This window comes from Nothoprocta perdicaria, unplaced genomic scaffold (assembly GCF_003342845.1).
Source record: "Nothoprocta perdicaria isolate Ctin4 unplaced genomic scaffold, notPer1 scaffold_261, whole genome shotgun sequence".
NCBI classification, from domain to species: Eukaryota; Metazoa; Chordata; class Aves; order Tinamiformes; family Tinamidae; genus Nothoprocta; species Nothoprocta perdicaria.
In genome coordinates, this window is record NW_020455490.1 from 810,407 (window position 1) to 829,992 (window position 19,586).

At 40.5% G+C, this 19,586-nt stretch overlaps 1 protein-coding gene across 1 annotated transcript in view; it reads right to left on the reverse strand.

Moving 5' to 3' along the window:
• LAMA4 (laminin subunit alpha 4) overlaps positions 1-19,586 on the reverse strand; it is a 95,084-nt gene that overhangs the window by 29,743 nt on the left and 45,755 nt on the right. The window contains exons 7-17 of the mRNA XM_026040696.1: positions 18,358-18,509; positions 18,063-18,173; positions 15,648-15,759; positions 12,136-12,303; positions 11,039-11,232; positions 9,170-9,286; positions 7,673-7,821; positions 6,311-6,452; positions 4,981-5,077; positions 4,047-4,166; positions 2,820-3,005 (exon numbers count right to left, since the gene is read on the reverse strand). Coding sequence (XP_025896481.1) covers positions 2,820-3,005; positions 4,047-4,166; positions 4,981-5,077; positions 6,311-6,452; positions 7,673-7,821; positions 9,170-9,286; positions 11,039-11,232; positions 12,136-12,303; positions 15,648-15,759; positions 18,063-18,173; positions 18,358-18,509 — 1,548 coding nt within the window. The remainder of the gene's footprint in view (positions 1-2,819; positions 3,006-4,046; positions 4,167-4,980; positions 5,078-6,310; positions 6,453-7,672; positions 7,822-9,169; positions 9,287-11,038; positions 11,233-12,135; positions 12,304-15,647; positions 15,760-18,062; positions 18,174-18,357; positions 18,510-19,586) is intronic.

Below are 19,586 nucleotides of genomic sequence, written 5' to 3' on the forward strand. Positions count from 1 at the left end.
AGGAAGGAAGGAAGGAAGGGTCGTCTCCAATCACCATTCTGTGCTTTGAGTTCTGTGTTGACTAGAGACTGAAGCAGCCTCATTCAGAGTATGAGAAAATCCCATGAAGTTCATGCTGCCTATTCCTTTTGGCATAGTGCAAAATGCTGTATTGCCAAAGTCCTGCCCTCTACTTCATTCTCTTCTTTCGTGTTTTGCTGTCCAAGTCCAGTGGAGGAGTGGGCCCTGTAGGACTTGCACTATCAAGTTATGTGAAGCTATTCAAGGTCTTACATGTCAGGGGTTTGAAGTCAGATATTCCATGTAAAGCTTACTGTACATGCATTTGCTTGGCTGTACATTAAGGTGACATAGATTTAGCAAATCCTGAAAGAGACATAATGAACTGTAATACATTAATTCYAGAAGGCATTACAAATTCTGCATTTTAAAAACAGCTATATACTAGTCAACTTGCAGAAAGTACTCTCTGCCTTTTGAAATGTGTTCCATGTCAACATGATCAATTGGAAAAAAAACCCTCAAATTATTCTTAAAGTAAAAAATCACACACAAAAAATCATAAACTCTGAGAGCAACTTAGCAAATTTCAGTCCATTTGTTCAGTAATTGGCAGCAGAATAGGAAATGTATATGCTCTCATGTCTTAAAAACAGGCTTTTCATCTATTTCAGCATATTTGGGTTATTAAACCTAAAATACAGTTGTGTCAAAAACAAACAAACAAACAAACAAACAAACTAGCTTATATTAATGCTAGCACTATGATAAAAACTTGCCCATAAATATCTTCCTCTTATCCTTTATAATGGCATTCTTCAACATAGAAAAATACTAGAAAAATAGAAAAATACTAGAAAAATAGAAAAATAGACATTTTATTCTTTGGGAGGAAAGTGAGGATGAGAAAAGATAAGGAGTCTTATCCAGTAATAAAATACGAAACGAATACATTGGGAGTTGTCAAGAAAGAAATACCTTGACAGTAACCTTGTATGGAAGGTTACTTCTCTGGAAATATTTCTTCCGGCATAACAGCTGTATGTGCAAATTGTTGGAATTAGGAGTGTCTGCTGACAGTTTGGAAGTAGAGAGAAAAATGCAGGAAAGTTTCAATTGTAGCTGCTCTCTATCTACCCCACTGGCACTGGCAAATGCTAAATGTAAATTTAAGCATAAAGGGGAACAGACTCAATAACACTYGTGTAATAGATAGATAGCAGAATGTTTCCTCTCAGATCCTTTTCCTCATGCCGTTCCTCCTTGGATGCCAATCACAGCCTCATTTACATCACCCTAAATGGGCTTAGACTCCATTGCTCACGGCCTAAGCTGTGCTGGCTGGTGATTAAGCAGCAGTGTATGGCAGTGCAGTACAACCCACGCTGTACYCACAGGCCCTGGCAGCTCCTCTCGTGCAGGACAGGAGCTCTCTCCTGACTGGCAGGGAGATTCTCATGTTCGTGGGAGAAGCTCAGTGTTTCCCGCTGAAGAAGAAACACTGGGAAATTCTGGGAAGTTCTTACAGGAGAAAAGCCAGGAGTCTGACTACTGAATAGCACTGRATTTCTTTTAGTGGAGGGTGCCACTTTTATGCCAGTTCTTGGGAGGACTCACATAACTAAAATCAGCTGCATCTGTCCTGTAAAATGACCTTTGGATTTTCCTAGTCTGGAGGGAAGAGTCTCTCTCTGGGGCACTGGAAGCACCATCAAGTCTGGTGCTACTAAGACCATTTGCTTTAAATGGCACTCAAGCTGCAAAGCCCTTGATAGCAAGAGAAGGGATTTGGAGCAGAACAACTGAGATTCAGGCTTTCTAGAAACGGAACCAAAGGAACTGTGGACCTCTTCTGAGGTGCCTTCATGGGGCAAAACATCACTTAACCTGCCTGTAGTTGATGGTACGCAGCTATGCTACCAAAAACATACAGGAAATTTCTTCTGGAATTTTACCTCCCCTTGCACCGAGTAACTTGGGAGCAGTGAGTCTCTTGAGTAGAGCCAGCAGTACATTGAAAATAAATCCTGGTAACTGTAAGCAATTTTTATTCTAGATATTTTCTCTTCTAGGTTGATTCTTTTTTTTTTTTTTCCTAATTGTTCTTTTCCTTCTTTCATCACAGTCATTTCACTTTTAACTCTGTCTTTCTTTTTCCATTCTTTCTGATGCTCTGCTTTAAGTTCTGCAGTCTTATTCAGTTTCTTTTTTTTGTTGTCATCTTTTCATTTACCTTATTTTTTTCATAACAAACCCTTCCATTTTTCATTAACCCATCCTTCTTACCCCCAATAATAAAAGTGGAATTACTGTGATGCTTACCAGCTTTTCCAGTAATCGCCCTGCTTGACTGTTATACTTCCCCCCTAATCCTCTTTGCCCCCATTGTTTAGACTACAATCTCATCAAGACAGGGACAATTTCTCCTCTTTGTTTGTGTTACTGAGGACAAAAGGGCCCTGTTTTCAAATGCCTCCCCATATTACARAATGAGATATTAACTGAAGAGTCAGTCATAAGATGTATTTAAACAAGCTTGTTTACCCTTCAGTGTGGATTTGGTAGCCTGATTATAAAATGACTTAAAAGCCAATAAGACAGCCTCTGTCTATAAAGTCACTCGTGGAAATGCACAAGAATCCAGAAGTTTTAGGGTCAAGTGTTTTAGGCGGCTGCTACTTTTTGAAATGTTTTCCAGTACTTAAGACATTGCAAGAGCATATACAGTGAATGTGTTATTATTATAAGTGATACCTACAGCATAGTGTTGTTTCCTGCCCTGGTATCAGTAAGGAAGAGTAAACCTCACGTGCCAGTACCTGCATCCCCAGCGGAGTGMACCGCACTGTCATAGGCCGAGGAACTGTGTTTGAAGTCCTGCAGGTTCTCAGACCACATCCGCACGCTCTYATCCATGGGTGTTGTAGCCTGAGTTACTGTCATGGTGTCACTTAGTGCCTCTGCAGTCTTCAGCTGAACTTGCTCCAAACGCTGTCTGGCATCCGCTGCAAAACACACGGGGAGTGGGAAGAGGCGAATGCTGCCAAAGCAGCGGGCAGGCGAGGGCCAACGCTTGGAAGGTGAGAAAACTAAAGGGATTTTACCTTGTGCGGATGGGAACCCACCCAACCCTGGTAGCTTAGTTTTCTTTTTAATTACACAGAGAATGTTCAAAACCTCCTCAGGTCTATTGTTAAATTAATTCTTAAAATTTACCAAATCCTCATTTTCTCATCATTCAAGATTGTTACAATCAGGTCTTTTCGATACTCTGAGGTGTGTTATAGAGCCAATGCCTTTGGAACAGAGATGGAAAAAATCCATTGTTTTCCTTTATTTGAGAAAGAAAAATAGTATTTTTGTTGACATTTTTAAATCAAAGGCTTTTTTTTGTTGTTTTCTTCCAAAGACAGGAACTCTCCTTTTGGTAAGAGAGATTGAAACTGAAGAGGTTGTGTTTTATTCATAAAAGTATTTTGCTGCTGTGTTTTGAAATCACCAAATGTAATATTTGCAAAAGTGGCATTTTACATACGATAAGGTATTGGAAGTAAATCCCAGCCATTCTCAGATGAAGTTAATAAAAACTCTTGATCACATCTGCTGTGGAAATCCATATGCCATAGGTCATATTTGTTGCTCTGTGATGTCTGCTTTTGAAAAACTATGGTGAAATGTCATAAATCAAGATTGCGGGCAATTACCTCCCATATACTCTACTTGTCAATTGTGATGCATATGTGAATTTGATTTTGTCTGTCAGTGCAATAAATCTACAGATCTGTGGATTCTCCAAGTCTGAAAAAAGACTGAGAATAACATGAGAACAATTGAGGGCGTCAAGAATGCAAATAATTTCAGTTGGCAAAATTTAAAATCTCATCATGAAATTGTATGAAAGATTTCTGACTAGATCTCATAGTTTCAGTCTAAATCCTTTAGGCCTCCCTAGGGTTGAAATCTTAATACCAGCCTCACAGGCCATCTGCAAAAGCAAGGAATGCTTTTAAGTATATTAAGCTAAAGCATCATAAAGTTCTTCTTACAGCCTGGCTCTGCTGATTGCATYTTTGTGATCGCTGTCATCAGTCGGCTTCGTAGGGCCCTCATCCTGGCAAAAGTCCCATTCACGTGGTGGCCGGTGTCTGCAATGGTTAAGTCACTGTCTGTGAAGGGSGGGGAACAGGAGGTAGAATTGAGTGGCATCGAAGTGGCATTTCAAAAAAGGTAATTTTTATCATGCAAAGTTCTCTTATTATGGGTTTAATACACTGTAGACAGTACACTCTCAGTTCCTTTAATATGGGCAAATGAGCAGTGCTGACTGACTTCGCATAATCTGAACTGAAAAGCAACCATGCAGCTCATGGCCGTTGTGCACCTGCCACAGAGCATCTCTGCAAAGCCTGGAGCACTCGGGTGGCTCAGTCAGCACCATTGCTCTGTGCACRAGCACTGCTGAGAACAGCTGCAACAGGGAAGGATTCATGGAATTCACAAGGTCCAGAAATACTGGAATGGACATGCCTAGAATTAGAGATTCTTCATTCATTTTCAGTGAAAAAAAGTCAAAAATTTTCAACTATTATTATTAATCTTCAATGATCAATCTACTTTTCTGAGCACTTAGGTTCTTGTGAATTGATTTTAAGATAGTTGCTTGAGTTTATTTACCTGTGAACAACTGTTTGCAGGATCAGGTATTTAAATAGTCATTATATCTGGGCAGTCATTATGTCTCAGATGGTCCTTTTGTAAATGAAATAAACTTTTGTCAGCTGGCTGGCAGGATGGCAACCCGTGAATACTCAAACTGCACCTCTGGCCTATTCAAATGCTTTGTGATCAATACCCTATTTTGTTTCAGCAGTAGTTCTGCTTTAGTGATGTGCTTTTGAAATCTTTTAGTGAGATGCTTTTGAAATCTTTTTTAGCATGACTTCTAACCTGACAGGAAAAGTAGAAAGAATGTATATTTACTGGCATGTGCTGCCTGCTGTAGCTCGATGGCTTGATTGAGAAGTTCTTCACTTCTACCTTTGTGGAAAATGGTCTGAGTGTCAATTCCCACTGCAGCCTACAAGTGTGTTTCAAAAAAAGAAAGTCAGAATAATGCTTATCAAAATGTTGTTCTTTKCTATGTTCAGTTGTAGACAACAAATTATTTCAACATAAAGGTAAGTACAAAGTCACCGCAGTTTCATTTTCTCTGTCAACATGGAAGATTGGCAAATGGATTAGAAAAAAAATACGTCTGAAAAGCAAATATTCTTCAGATTGCAGTTAAAGTTTAAGGAAATGTGTGCTTTCCAGGCAGCTAAACTGAATAACGGAGATGCAGAAAGCACAAAAGCCCTCTTTATTATTCAACACCAATGTGGCCAAACTGCTTTTCATGCTACACCTCAGGCACTGTGGCTGTTTATTTTCACTGGACCTCAGCGGGGTGATGAAYGTGCTTTTAGTAGGGAACTTACTGGCAGGGAAAGCTCTTGTGTGCACTTGGGATATTGAGGTCAGAGTCACCTCCCAAGGGACATTTTTCTGAACTACGGCCCTGTTTCTACTCTGCTTCTATGTCCGTGTGAAAATCAATCCTCTTCTAAGCAACTGTCCATCATCTCCGAGTTAAAATAGGATAGAGCATAGGATATTTGTGTCTAGGCCTGATGGTCTATCCTATTTTAACTCCCACTGACAGCAGGGAATAATCTAGTCCCTCTAGATAATGTTCTAATCCTGAAATCTAACCTGCTCCTCTTTTTGCCCCTTCCAAAAACTAAATTGTAGTTTAAAGAAACAAAAATACATTCATATGAAAAGTATTTTAAAGCAACGACAGAAAAAATAGGAAAAATCACTGCCCCCATCACTGCACTGAGGGGGCAAGTGTGCTGCTTGGCTCCCTTGAAGTGATAGTTCTGCTGGCTGTCTTGAACTTTCCTGCTGTGTGGAGYGGGTGGATGAGAGCACTAACAGGCTGACTCTGTATTGCTAAAGGGCCAGAGATTTGTCTGGGCATTCCCAGAAATGCCCCTGTTATTTGAGTGRGGGCCCAGAGCAGCAGCATCACCCTGCACGTTGGCACAGAAGGAGTCTACTGCATCTTTTGGAATAACAGGGGCATTTAGATAGGCAGAAGCAATTAGCCACCTAGGATTTCATTCAAGAAAAAACAATGAGGCAAATGGTGCAGTGAAAACTTTACAGGTGACTATTAACCTAGATCTTGTTTTTCTTTTCCTTCACATTTAGGCATCCTAAGCCCCTAAAGCCTTGCAAAGCAACAGCAGATACGAAGGTTACTTACCTCATTGACCCGGTTTGTTGTGTTCARTGCTAACAATGCAGCTTTATTCGCCTCTTCAATATAACTGGCAATGTTTTCATAGACATTTGAGGCATTTATTGCTCTTTGGACCAACCCRTTTGTGTCAACACCATACAAATTCCTGTAAAAAGGAGAATAAAAAGAGGACAAAACCAAACCGAATTACTCAWTTTGAAACYGATCRATTTTTTTTTATTTTTATGACTTCTGATGATGTTATAACATGCACATGTAGAGATACTTGGCTTAAGCAGCATTCTCTCGTAATTGCATATGGTCATTTTTTCTTAATTCCTAATCTGCTGGATTTAGTAGTCATTTTAATATTATTTCAGTGAGAGATGAAGGCCATATGTTTTTTTTTCTTTCATATGATCCCACTTCCACATTTAGGTGATCTCAGACTGAACATGCTGCATGTTTTATAAGTTGTCTGTAGTTCCTGTAGTGTTATAGAACAGAATTTCAGATGTTAGCTTTATAAAATTTTATATAAGAAAACCATCTGTTATTTTTCCTTTTTTTTAATTGCCCATCTAGGGCATACTAATACTAAGAAAAAAATGGTATTTAGATGAGATGCTTAATGAGTGATTAAAAATTTATCTTACAAAAACATATGTCCATGAATATAGTGTAGCTTGTTTTAGAATTTGATGAATGTTTTTCTYTAAAAAATCATTTACGGCAGTCATTTTTCCATGTGTAATCCCAGTTGCAAATAAAGTCATATTTCAAACCTGTCTAGAGGTGACGTTATAGTAAATTGGGGAAATTTCATGTATTTATTGCCTTCTAGAAAAACAGAAGACTTCCAAAAGCTTTTTGGCATTAGAGTGGGCTAGTTTTACTGGGTCATAATCCACTGAATATCTGAACTACTGCAGCTGTAAAACAATTCTTGAACAAAAATGATCACAAGGCTCATTTTTGCCCATACTGCTGAACATTTTCAGTGTGAATGAACTTACTCACACGAGCTGTTCCTGCAAACCCCATTTACATTTGTCCTTATTATATTACTTCTCTGTAATCTAGCTTTTGTGTTCTCAGTTACGGGAGGAGRAGAATGTGTCACATTAGAAAGCAGAAGAAAAATCACAGAAGGTATGTGCTTGTTTATTGTTTGAAAAGATTCATGGATCTTTGCTTAGCTCAAGCTCAGCGGTTTCCTCTGGACCATGACACTTCATCCCATACATCACTTTGCAGTGATTTGTTTAATGCCTGTTTACAAACAGCATATCTAATGTCACCGAGCTTCTGCCTGTCTTTGTGTTTATCCAGCTGCACAACCAGTAGCCCCTGTTAGGACAGAGCTGTGTGAAGCTCCTTTCTTACCGGTCCAGCTCCTCTGCGAGTCTTCCTAGGTTGTGGGCATGATGCATGGCCTTTTCCACCAAATCATCATCAAACAGAGACAGATTGGCTAGTTTTTCCTGCAGTTCCTTTTTCGCTCCATCTATTTCTGCGAAGAAACCTGATGCATTCTGAACAAAATATGGAAGGAAGAGAAGTTGTTGAAAATTCTAAGAAGGAAGACTATATTTTAATTATTATTTTTTACTGTTTATATTATTATAGTGTTCTTTCATGCTTTATTTTTAACACATAAGAAGAGGAAGGGTTGAAGAGTCTGCCTTATAAATGCAAATGGAGCAAGACTAGTGCAGGAAGACAAAAAACCAGCCCAAATTCCAAAAGTTACATAGGGGTGTAAAAGAGAGGTGAAGAGGCGGAGGACTTAACTGTATGGCTTTGATCTGTACCATGCCATGGAGAATTGGCCCGGATCTGCTTCCGTCTCCCTTGGTAGAGAGAGGCCTGATGCTGTTGCTTCCTGGATTAATCTGATTTATAAGAGTTTGCCTGAGTACTACCTCAGTATATGTATAGGCAAGGGAATGCAGTATTCCTTTCCTGTAGCTGTAATTCTTCCTTATGTAAAATTCTTGTGGGGAAAACCAGATAGGCCTGTATTTATCCCTTCTTTGACATACAACCTTCCCAATAAGTCTAAGAACTATAACAGTGGCCTCAATATACAGGATAAAAGGATAAAATGGAAGGAAAGAAAATGGGTGAAGGAGTAAAATGTAAAGATACACATTGCTGATGAGGCTGTAAAAGACATATGATATTCCCAAACTACTGCCTTCCCTGCAGTGCATTGGGGAATCCCAGTCAATAAACTGCAGTAATTTTTTGCACAAAACAAGAGAAAAAATATCATAGGGCTCAGTCACACAGGAATGACTAGGCTTGAAGATGGTTGCCTTCTTTTTGCTTTTTTTCAAATGACTTCAAAGAAAAAAATAGAATAGCTTTTGGTATTTGTTCTTACGATAAAAATAGGAACGACCAACTGTGGCTGAAATGAGTGTTTTGGGGCAATTTTAATTTGTGTTAAACTACTGCAAAATTTTGCTATAAAAAAAAAAATTGGTAAATTTCCAACCATCACTGCTTCTAAGATAGAAATCTGGACTCTTTAATCTTCCCTTGTGCTCATTTACAGGCATAAACAACAAAATTAAGGATACAATTTGTTACCAGCGCATCTTTTGGCAGCTCCCTCTAATGAAATAATTGAGGATCCTTCATTCAGCTATGCCTACAGTAATGTGTCTTTATAATACATTAGTTTTCTGAGGCAGTAAAAAGTAATTGCAAAGCTTTTCAGCCAGAAAGACTTACACTTTTATTGGGAATATTTATCTGTATTTCAGTGAAGCAGCATGAAAAGAGAGAGGCTTGTGTTTAGTAGCCCAAACACGTGACTTTTAAAAGTTCAAAAAATCGGGACAGATCATTTAAACAAGTCACTGAGGTACCTACCTTAATTACCTCACTTAACTCTGAGTTGATCTCTTGTGGTCCTGCCAAAATATCTGTGGCACTTAGCAGAATGCTGTTCACCTCATTTACTTGCTCTTTTACTTTCTCATGTTGTTTCTAAAGGAAAAAAAATGCCTGTGAATTGCTAAAACAGTGTTACCATTTTCATCATCTTATTAGAGCTAATTCAAAACATAGAGCGATCAACTAAATACATTTTAGACAAATTGGAAGCTCAAGATTTTTTCCCAGACATCTGTAATAGCTGTGTATTGTAACAGGACTCTGCATTTTCTTGGCATTGTGAAAGAAATTGTTGCTTATTAATATGACTTAATTTCCCTTTATAATACAGATTGAGCAATTATTGGAATAAAGCATCATTCAGTGCACTGCCAATAGAGACAAATGAAACGTGGTGGCCTGGAGACTGGTCTGTTCTGGAGATTTTGTAAATCTGCAGCGTGAAGATGTCTTTTGCTTGACAATAATAAAGCTAATGGGGACATTCCCTTTGGTACAGCATCTGTCTCCTTTGTGAGGAATAATGGAAATGAAAAACCCAAGCGGTTACAACCAGCTCTGGCTCCACGCTGCAGACTTGAGGCTTCACTTGGTGATGAGGAGAGAGGCTGCAGCGCGGCGCTGTAATTGGGAAACAATGGGGAGCTGGAAGAGACTCTACATAAGGACCCCAAGCTTCTWATAGAACAGTTCAGAAGAACAGTATGCCCGAGTCCTGTGCTGAATTACTCGACCTCCACATTAGCATGAGTTTCTTGCGCTGTAAATCCCCAAGAGCTCCAAATTCAGCTTTTGTCTTTAYGAAACTGAATGGTTAGTATGAATTTGCAAGATGGTTCTAGTGATCATGATTGTTGCCTAGGCCTCTGCCCTCCAGAATCCAAATGTATGAATACCTAAATGATTGAAATGAAACAATTTGAAATGGTCTCAACAGTTCTTCATTTTTAATCCACTGAAAAAAATGATTTTTTTGAGTGAGACATGCTTGTTTTGCATTACTGAAATAAAGTTGAAGAAAAAAAGAGTAGGGATAACAGAACTGCTGGAAAGAGAAAGAAATAATATACTTTTTATGTGATTGATTAGGTACTTTTCCAGGACCCTAAAGTTCAATTTCTTCATCAGCCAGACAGCACTTGAATCTAATCCTTCCCTCAGACAAACRTACTGTAGGGGCCAGGTCTCCTCTGAGCTCTCCTTTTCCATGATTACTGAAACTGTTTATTTTAAGAAGGGGGTTAAGGGAAAACTACTCTAGTCCTATGGCTTAGCTGTTAACCCAGCAAATAGGAAACCCGATTTCAAGATACCTGTTGTGAAGCATCAACAGAATGGATTTGAGCTTAATGACTGAAGGGCAAACATTTTTTTCCTAAACAAATGAAGAGAGAGAATTTGGAAGAGGCACCATGAAGAACATCATAGCCTGGATCTTGAATGCAATGCAGAGTCTTTATAAATATTGTTTTTAAGAGAATATAATTTATGGAAACATGAAATCCTTCCATATTATRAATGAGCACATGATATGTGAAATGATCCCACCATGTATATAGAGCAGCCGTGTTACTTGGCATTTCGAGCTTCTTGGATTTTGTTGTAATACATCTATCTATGTTTAAGGATTCATCTCTCTCCCTCCCTCGGCCGTCTGTGCCACTTGGTTAAGAAATAAGAGCAATTTGTAGAACCACAACTTTGAATTGCGGTTTCAAACTCATCTTGCTGAGTAGTGCAAATATCTCTTAACATCCTGGTGACTGCTGTATCATCTAAATCGTTTGCCTATTAAACATCAGTAAAGATGGATGATTCACAGACAATGCCGGTACTGCAAAATACCTCACGCTTTTGAAGATTGGCTCTGTTTTCCTTATTTATATCCTCAGCTTGCATAACGTAGCCAAGGGCCTCGTTTAACGCCTCCTCCAGGTCGGACAGCTTCATGTCGTGTTCGCTGAGCTGCTCCAGCACGTCCGAAACCAGAGATCTGGTGCTGTTGTACCTTTCATGAAACTCTTCAGCTTGCTGTAGCACTGCGAGGGAAGTCAGAGACCAAATTAATTCAAAACCTGGATTTCTGACAAAACTCGTCTATGCAGCAATTTCTGTTGCTCTCTATCAGGGGAGCAGTAAAACACGCTGTTAACAGCCCACTTGAGAGTTTGCTACCTTCACATACCTAAATTTTAATTTCCTCCTTCTTTTGAGTAGGAATGCTGTGTCTCATGTTAGCATCTCACTTTAACCCCTTTAATCCCCTCTCTCAAATTGCATGTAGTTCTTTCTAAATTAGATGAGTTTTGGCTTTCCTTGCTTTCGTTTAATTTTCRTTGTCACGACTAACCAGGCTACTCCGGAGAAGCCAGTCCTTACAGGATTAGGGCTCTCACTCATGTTCCCTGAGCAAAGAGCTGTGAAAATCAGGCCACCACGCTTTCCCATCCCAGTAGTTTGTACCTCTCTCCTKCATATGTAACCTGGCCCCTTCGCCATGCCATTGCAGATCTCTTTTCCACAAGCTCAGTAGTGAAGTTAGGGAAGGCAGGGAGCAAGCAGTAGCCCCGAAATTTGTTTAATGCTTGACAGTTTCCTGAAATCAGCAGAATTATTGTGRTTTAAGTAAGGGACTTTGTGGTGAACCATTCGCAGGAACTGAGCCCAGTATTACTTGCAGATTGGCAGATAATAGTTTTCTTTAGACTTCACTTTCTTGTTCTTTTCTGGTTCAAGTAACTCATGATAAAACATTGTCAATAGACAAACAGATCTCATAAACTTGGCCTTACATTATTTTGAGCTGTGGATGCTCAAGCTCAGCACAGTAGTTAGCACTTGCTGAACTTCCCCATAATTCAGAAATGCATCCAGCCTGTGCCAACCATGCAGAGATAAAYGAATGAAGTATGCAATGTGTGACAAAGAGATTTCAAACTCACCTTCTTCTGCTGCATTTTCCTCCTCATCGGCGAGTCGCCTCTGATCAGTGAAAGGCTTGCGGTGTTTGATCTCCTTCAGCATCTCCTCAGCCTCATTCAGCTTGTGGGCAATTTCTTCAGGGCTCAGTTCTTGCTGAATTGCATAATATTTCATCTTGCTGCTGATTTCTGCGGGGAAAAGGAACAGATGGTCAATCCAATGTGGCTACAGTGAAGTAAATATTTTGGAAGCTTTTACTTTTTTTGARTCTAGTTCATGCTGACAGCTAAAGAAAGTTGTAATTATCTTATAACTCTGTAGTAGRTGGTTATTAGGGTTAATCCAGTCTTGACATTAAAGCTGTAAATAAACCACACTTCGCTGGCATATGTGGGGTATCATTAGAAAAGGATGAAATCACATGGGCATGGTTTGTGTGCATTGTATTTAGCTTGGCAGTTCTTACAGATAAGAATCATCTCTTTAAGTGCTGTGGCATGTAGTGGACTGGGGCCCTCGTCAAAGACTGTGGTTTCTAAATTTGCTACCACAAAAATGTGATGTTTATTAAAKAATAACAAGAATGAAGATAGTAAATAACCTCTTTGTCCATCTGAAAAAGCTTGAGGGACCCTAAAAAGGAAACATATGGCCTCTGGCCTGATCTTGCCTAGCTGGCTTGGAGTGGGGGATTATTTTAATGTTTCAGTCTTGATTCAAAACAGTCTGTTGGGTCCTTAAATTGATGTATCTGAAGCTGAGTTTACGCACTCCTAATACAGACATTACAAAGCTTATCCTCACTCCCTAGTCTGGAATACCAATCCCCTTATCTTTTATTTCCTATTGTCACGTAAGTGGCTTTGGCTTGTGTTGGCTTGTTCTGTGGAGAAACTAGAGCCGGCAAAGCGGGCGCTCTGCATCTGCAAGGTATTTATAAGAAACAGATGCACAGTTGTGGCAATGCCACAGGCAATTGTCTGGCAGACTTTTTGCACAGTTTTTGGATGACTTCTGAGCATGTTAGTGAAGCTTTTCTCATACTGAGCAACAACTGATCACCAGCAGCGGTATCATGGATTTCTTTACGCTTCCCATTCTGGGGTATATGTGCACACCTGCACACACAGGCACTTCCCCTTCAGTAGGGAGAGTAGAAGTGACTTGCCCTGAGAGCAGAAGAACGTGTGTTGCCTACAGCAGCAATGCCAGGGCAATAATTTTGAGCATGGTGGAGTTCATTTTCACCCACTTCTCTAACTTTTCTCTAGATGAACCAGCACCCTTTTTATTCACAGCATCATGGATATTACTTTTCTGTGACAGCTCAGCCTGACTTGTGCAACTTGGGCCCCAAGGAASACATATTTCTGCCTTCTGTAGTTCCTTCCTCTCCCTTATAAATTAATGGTACAAAATCACTATCCAYGCAGGTCAAGCCAATGACTGCAGGTGACATGAGTGAGGCTCGTGCTGGCACTTGTGCTCAGTAACTGCAGAAAGAGAGTGTAATGGCTGGGCAGAACATCAAACGTGCTCTAGCACAGCGGGTGTGAGGAGGAGGTGAAACTGTAATGTTTTGGGCATTTGCTCCCAAGGTGTGTCGGGGTGTGTGTGACTTTGCCAGTGTTGACATTGGAGCAATGGTTGAAGTATGTTTGGAGATAATGATCAGTAAGATGAGTTGCCACAGAGCTTGCAGCAGTTGCTCTAAGTCAGAACTGCTCAGGTCTCACGTGGCAAACGACACTTTCAACCTTTTAATTCCAGACAGTGACCTCTTCAGCTCATGATGTAGGAATGGCGAGATCCCTRGGAGAGCAGGCAACCACGCAGAAGGTGAAAATGCCACTAACTCTGAATGTYACAGACCCCCAGCACCTCCTCACACTTCATGACTGACTGACGACCTTTAATGCGAATGACATAAAGCTGCAAAGTCCACAGTGAAGAAAGTAGGAGAGATGAAGGCCATCATCAGTGACTGGCCCTGAGAAGTGGCCATCAGTGGCTGGCCCTGAGAAGTGGCCCTGAGAAGTGGCCAGTCATATAAGTCATATAAGGGCCAGTGACTGGCCCTTATATAGCAGAACTAAATGATTTTAAAGGTCTCCTAGTTAATCAAGGATTTTTATTAATTTAAAAAGAGTTGTTTAGCCCCAACTGCGAGAAAATCTTTCTATTCTAGTGCCATGTACGGCCTTTACTGTTGGCTCTGTCAGGGGCTGTTTGTTATCAGGAGGCCCTAAGGCAGAACAGAGTGATGCAGGTGGACAGTGAACAGGGGAGTTTCTGAGTGCATTCCCTTTGGGATTTTATTACTTTCTGTGGATACTGAACAAGAAGCTGAAAAGGGTTTAATTAGGTTAATTAGTTTTATATAGTGGTGTGGTAATGCTATGTCAACAACACTGCAATACTGTCACTCAGGCTCTCAATCAAAACAAAAATTCTTCATCTATGATGGTATAGAAATTATACACACTGAGGCAATAGGTGACAGGTTGTCACGGCTTTTTACTATGAAGGTGCCCTTGGTTTCATTCATTTCTTAATTTGGGGAGATCTTCAATGTGCTGTTTGCATTTCCCACTGTGAAAGAGCGACACTATATCCATTTATGGCCCCCTGCAGTAGCCCTGCTGTTCACAATACTTCTGTGCCAAAAAAAAAAAAAAAAAGAAAAAAAGGATGAGAGAATGAGAGAGAAACAGCTAATCTATAGTGCTGTCTGGATGTGACTAGACCTAAACTCAAATAGAAATTCGGGTCTGATGAGGCAATAAGCTGCTTGTGGAGAAAGCTGCAACCAGTGGTGATGGGGAAGCAGCATGTCCACTGAATTATTTACTACTTGGTATCCTCCTCTTTTTAGAAGCATGCGGATGAAGTTACGTGACTCAGCACAATCCTATGCAGCAACAWTTTTCTAAAAGATAAAAAATGGGGTTAAAGTAAAACTCACCAGTGGAACCTATGGAGCTAATCAGAGCTAATGGACTGTGGTGGATTCAAAGAGGTAAATCTCTTCTTTTCATCTAGCTTATTTATATGGCTTCCATTAATTGTCAGCAGGATGGGAAAAGAGCACTTGCACCAAGCCCCTGACAAGGACGACAGCGAGCAGTCTCATGGCCCATCCTACGCTCTTGTTTGTGGCTGCATCCAGCCCCAACTTGATAACACCTCTGTCTTTTTTCACACAAGTGAATGTGAATTCCTTGAGCAGCTAGTCAAGTAATCAAAGGCTATGAGCTGAATTAGCTTGAGGTAATGCATGTAAATATATCTGTTATTGTTTTTCTCTTTTGAAGAGAGAAAAAAAAGGAAGCAGAGCCCTTGTCAGCCCATGTCAGCTCRTGGTGTCAATTATCTTTTAAGAGAGACAGCTTTTCATCGTGGCCTTGCAGTCCGTAGAAAACTAACGTGTGGGTTGCCTGGTGAGCAAGCCCAGCTCCTGTGTCATTTCTGTGCTGGCGGTTTCATTAATATCTGCTTGACACTGAGCTGAACCATAAAGAAATCTGTTTACCTTGGATGTTATCCCTCATATTACCGAGCTGTTGCACCAGCTGAGTGGCACGGCTGTTGGTCGCTACGGTTTCCTTCTGTACCAGGAGCCCTTTGCTGGACGCCTTATTTCCCTATGAATAAACCATGGGAGGCAGAGATTAGATTTCTTTGCACATCCATATTCACATGTGGGCATGAGCAGTGAAAAGAGACATTTTGTTTTCTGCTGAGGAGCAGGCGAAAGCCTGTTTATCATATAGAGTGGTATTTACAAAGGTGTTGCAAGAGAAGGGCCGTGTTGTCAGTGTTTTCAGAATCCCAGAGTGAAAGATTAAAATCTGTCCCATATTTATCCATCATTTGCTGCAATCAGATTGCCATATATTAGCATACAGTTGTAAACCCCCCATCTGCTGAGTCCTAAGGCGTTCAGCAGGGCTGGCCTATTCTGCTGCTTGCCAGTGCAAGGGGCTTGCTTCAAAGCCCGTGTCTGGGTTGCAGCAGGGAAAATTCCTGCTAGAAAATTAGCTTTGCATTTTGGGGTGCCCTGACTCGTCCTGCCGATATTTGACTGCTGGTGTAGCACTCACTCAGCACTCGCTTCATGCTGTGCCTGGCTGAGAAATCACGTTGCATCTTTCAGCCCTGCAGCTCTGAGTGGCATTTTAGCTGCAGACTGTAGCTGCGCTCGTGGCTGCCGTGATAACCCAGAAAACTCCCTCTTCGGCGGGTCTTGCAAGTGCAGAAGCACCAGGTGGCGCTTGAAACCAGCGGGACTGCTCAAAATCCGCTGTCCTGCTGCCCCGCGGCTCCCTTGGTCCCACCAGGCCATCGAAGATGCTTGGGCTCCCCCAAATTGCAGAGCAATTTTCCAGATGAAGCCAAATGCTGTTTTAGTCTAAGCCCATCCCAAGCAGATTCYGGGATTTACAGATCACAATTATTATTCTTATTTGCCAGAAAGAATTGCCTACAATTTGTGCATTCATTCTGTTCCAGTGTCTTAAATCAGAATCTCTAGTGAGGCACTGGGCATGGCCACATTCTCTTGAAATGCCCTGAATGGAAGACACGGCATCAACCTGCAAACTGCATTCAAAGCTCCAGCATCAGCTGCCATGGAAATACCTTGAAAAAAGCAAAAATGGGTAATGTTCAAAGCTATTACTGTGGTCTTCCCTCCATTGTGATAATCTGGGGCATTTATTTTCTGGCCTTTAGAAACAAATGTAGATATTCCTGTGGAATAAATTTTATAAATATCTAGAGAGAGAAGACCACAGGAAATGCTGAATTTATTGGTTCAGGGGAGGTCAAACCATGCAATAAGCTAAAAAATTCACAGCATAATCTTGAAGATGACAGAAACTGTATTACTCAAACTCGCTATTTCTAGAAAACCTAATGCCTTAACCATCCTACCTACAAACCACATAGTGGGACCCAAAGGCCATGTAAGCACAACCATATTTTCACAAGTGCAGGTTGGAGGGGAGCTGATCTAATTAAATCTCCCTTTTGAAGCCAGTTMTAGTCTGTGCAATTCAGCAGTGCTGTTCCATTAAGTAAGTGCTGATTAAACCCAGCAAAATTCATATTTTCTGTTCTGCATCTCTCTACAGTCCTCCTTTTTTTCCTCTTAATTGTTATGTGTTTTCCTCTTTAATTGTTATGTGTTATGAAGGAATTGGTAAGTGAATATGAGGCATTTTGCAGTAAACATGAAATATACTCTAGTCATAGTGAAATTGTAGTTCTCTCTGACTGGTACTAATACAGCTTGATGTATCTCACTAATACACATAATACATATCAGCAACAAAAAAAAAAGTTTAATAATATCTGTTTAAAATAGAGGAGCAGCAATTCTGAAGCTTATTTATTCTCTTAACATGTTTCCTTACAATATTCTTCCAGGGTGCAGTGAAAGTGTTATGTGCACTGAGAGCAGATAACCTTAATTTTATAGTCTAGCAATCGAATGTGTGGGATGTAACATTTATGATTCTAATTGTTTTTAAACATATCATCATTTCTGATCAGGCTTCCACCATAGTAGGTACCTGAAAAAAACACATTTAAACTGGCAATTTTGTAACATATTTTCAAGTGTCTTATTGGGCTTAATTTAAATTTTATGAGAGTGTACATGTAAAGTGGATACAGTGCAAAAATTCCCAAAGTCAATCTGAATTACTTTAATCTTGGTTACTTAATTAGAAGTGAGAATTTGCAATATCTCAGATCAATCGTTCATGTGGTGTAGGCAGCAAGGTAGGAATGCAGACCCTGAGGGAAGGCTTGTGGCAAACTCTGCCTAAATTTCATGGGCTTTTGGGGCACTCACACAAGTGAGTGGCGACCCTYTTATGCTGTAAGGTGAATATGACAAACCTGACACACTCAGTGCTCTGTGAAAAGGCCATGCACAAACCTGCTCTTCCRTCATTGCTGCGTCTGTCAGGAGGTCATTCATTTCAGCAGCAACATCATCGACCTGGACGGTCCAAAGGACCGAATGATTCTTCTTTTTGGACATTGCAACCTGTGTGGGGCGGAAAAACAAAGCAAAACCACTGCAACAGAGATCAAATTCTTTCTCTAATGAATACAATGTGAGTGGCATAAGAATTCAGTAATACTGGGCAGGAACTGAAATATATGTGAGTGGAGTGGCAGTTCGTAAATTAAAATTATGTGAAAAAATAAAACTTCACCAGTGGCTGTACCTGGAGATGGGAGGCAGTGGCATTGAGGTCATTCAGGCGTTTTAGAGCTGCAGCTCCTGTAGAAATGCTCAGTAAAGTTGATTTGCTTTCATCAATAGCCAGCATTGCTAATCGGATGTCATCAGTCAAATCCCAAATACATTTATCGCAGCCTGGTAAGAAGATAAAAGAGTGACACTTTTCTTTTAGTATTTGTGTCAGCTATACAGCAAATATTTCCTCTTTTAAATTAGTCTATACTGCTCTTGGCCGATGTGGTTCCCTCTTGTAGTTACTGAGGGATCCTGATGGATCCCCATTTTTTGTTCACTTTCCTCTGCCCACTTGCCCGGTTCCACAGTCTTGATGCTTCCAGCTGAAAAGCACCAGATGGGACCAGTCTGAGAGCCTGTCAAGGCAGCTTCATAATCAGTAGAGAGAGAGAGAGAGATACGAGGCATTTCCTGGCAATTCCCTAAGGCTCTATATRTTTGCGGCCCCCAAAACAGCAGTTTGGGGTCAAAAAACAAGCTAATTTTGTTACAACCCAAGACTGTGTGTTAATAATTTGGTGGTATGAGAAGTCAGGATGTACAGCAGCCCAGCTCTTGGCTTGCTATTCAGCTTGGGAGCCAACTTTTAAAAGCACAGTCATAACATGTTTAGATTATGCTCCCAAAGAACTATATCCCCRTACCTACTGAATGCTTGTAATACCATCGAAATTTTAGTGACATTTATGCTTCTACTAAATACAGAGAATCTTAGATGAGCATCAAGCATTAGATTCCTACATAAATGTTTGCTCACTRTTGCACAGCCTGTATTCGCTGTTGCAGCAGCTCCCAAAAGCTTTCCTTCTCTCCGTGCTCGTGGGCCCCTCCTCCCTGTCATGGTTCTTTGTTGGGAAGTGGTTTAGAAACCCATGCTGCATGGTATGCATTATACCACAGGCATAATTATAATAGCCTTTACAAAAATTCCATGTTTGCACATAGTTACAGCATAGGGCTATTGGAAACTCCCAAGGCTTGCTATAGTTAATATAGGGGAGACAGTGGAAAAGTTTGGATTGGCTTGGATAGTGTAGAGTGGATTGACTTACGTACAGCACATTGGCAACAGTCRCAATTTCTACCAGGCTGTGCATACAAGCAGAAGAGCAGAACTGACATGCAAGATAGCCCAGATAAAGTTGTGGTTGGCAACTTTTAGTGCCAGCCTGCTTTTTGCAGGCACTGTGTCTCAAA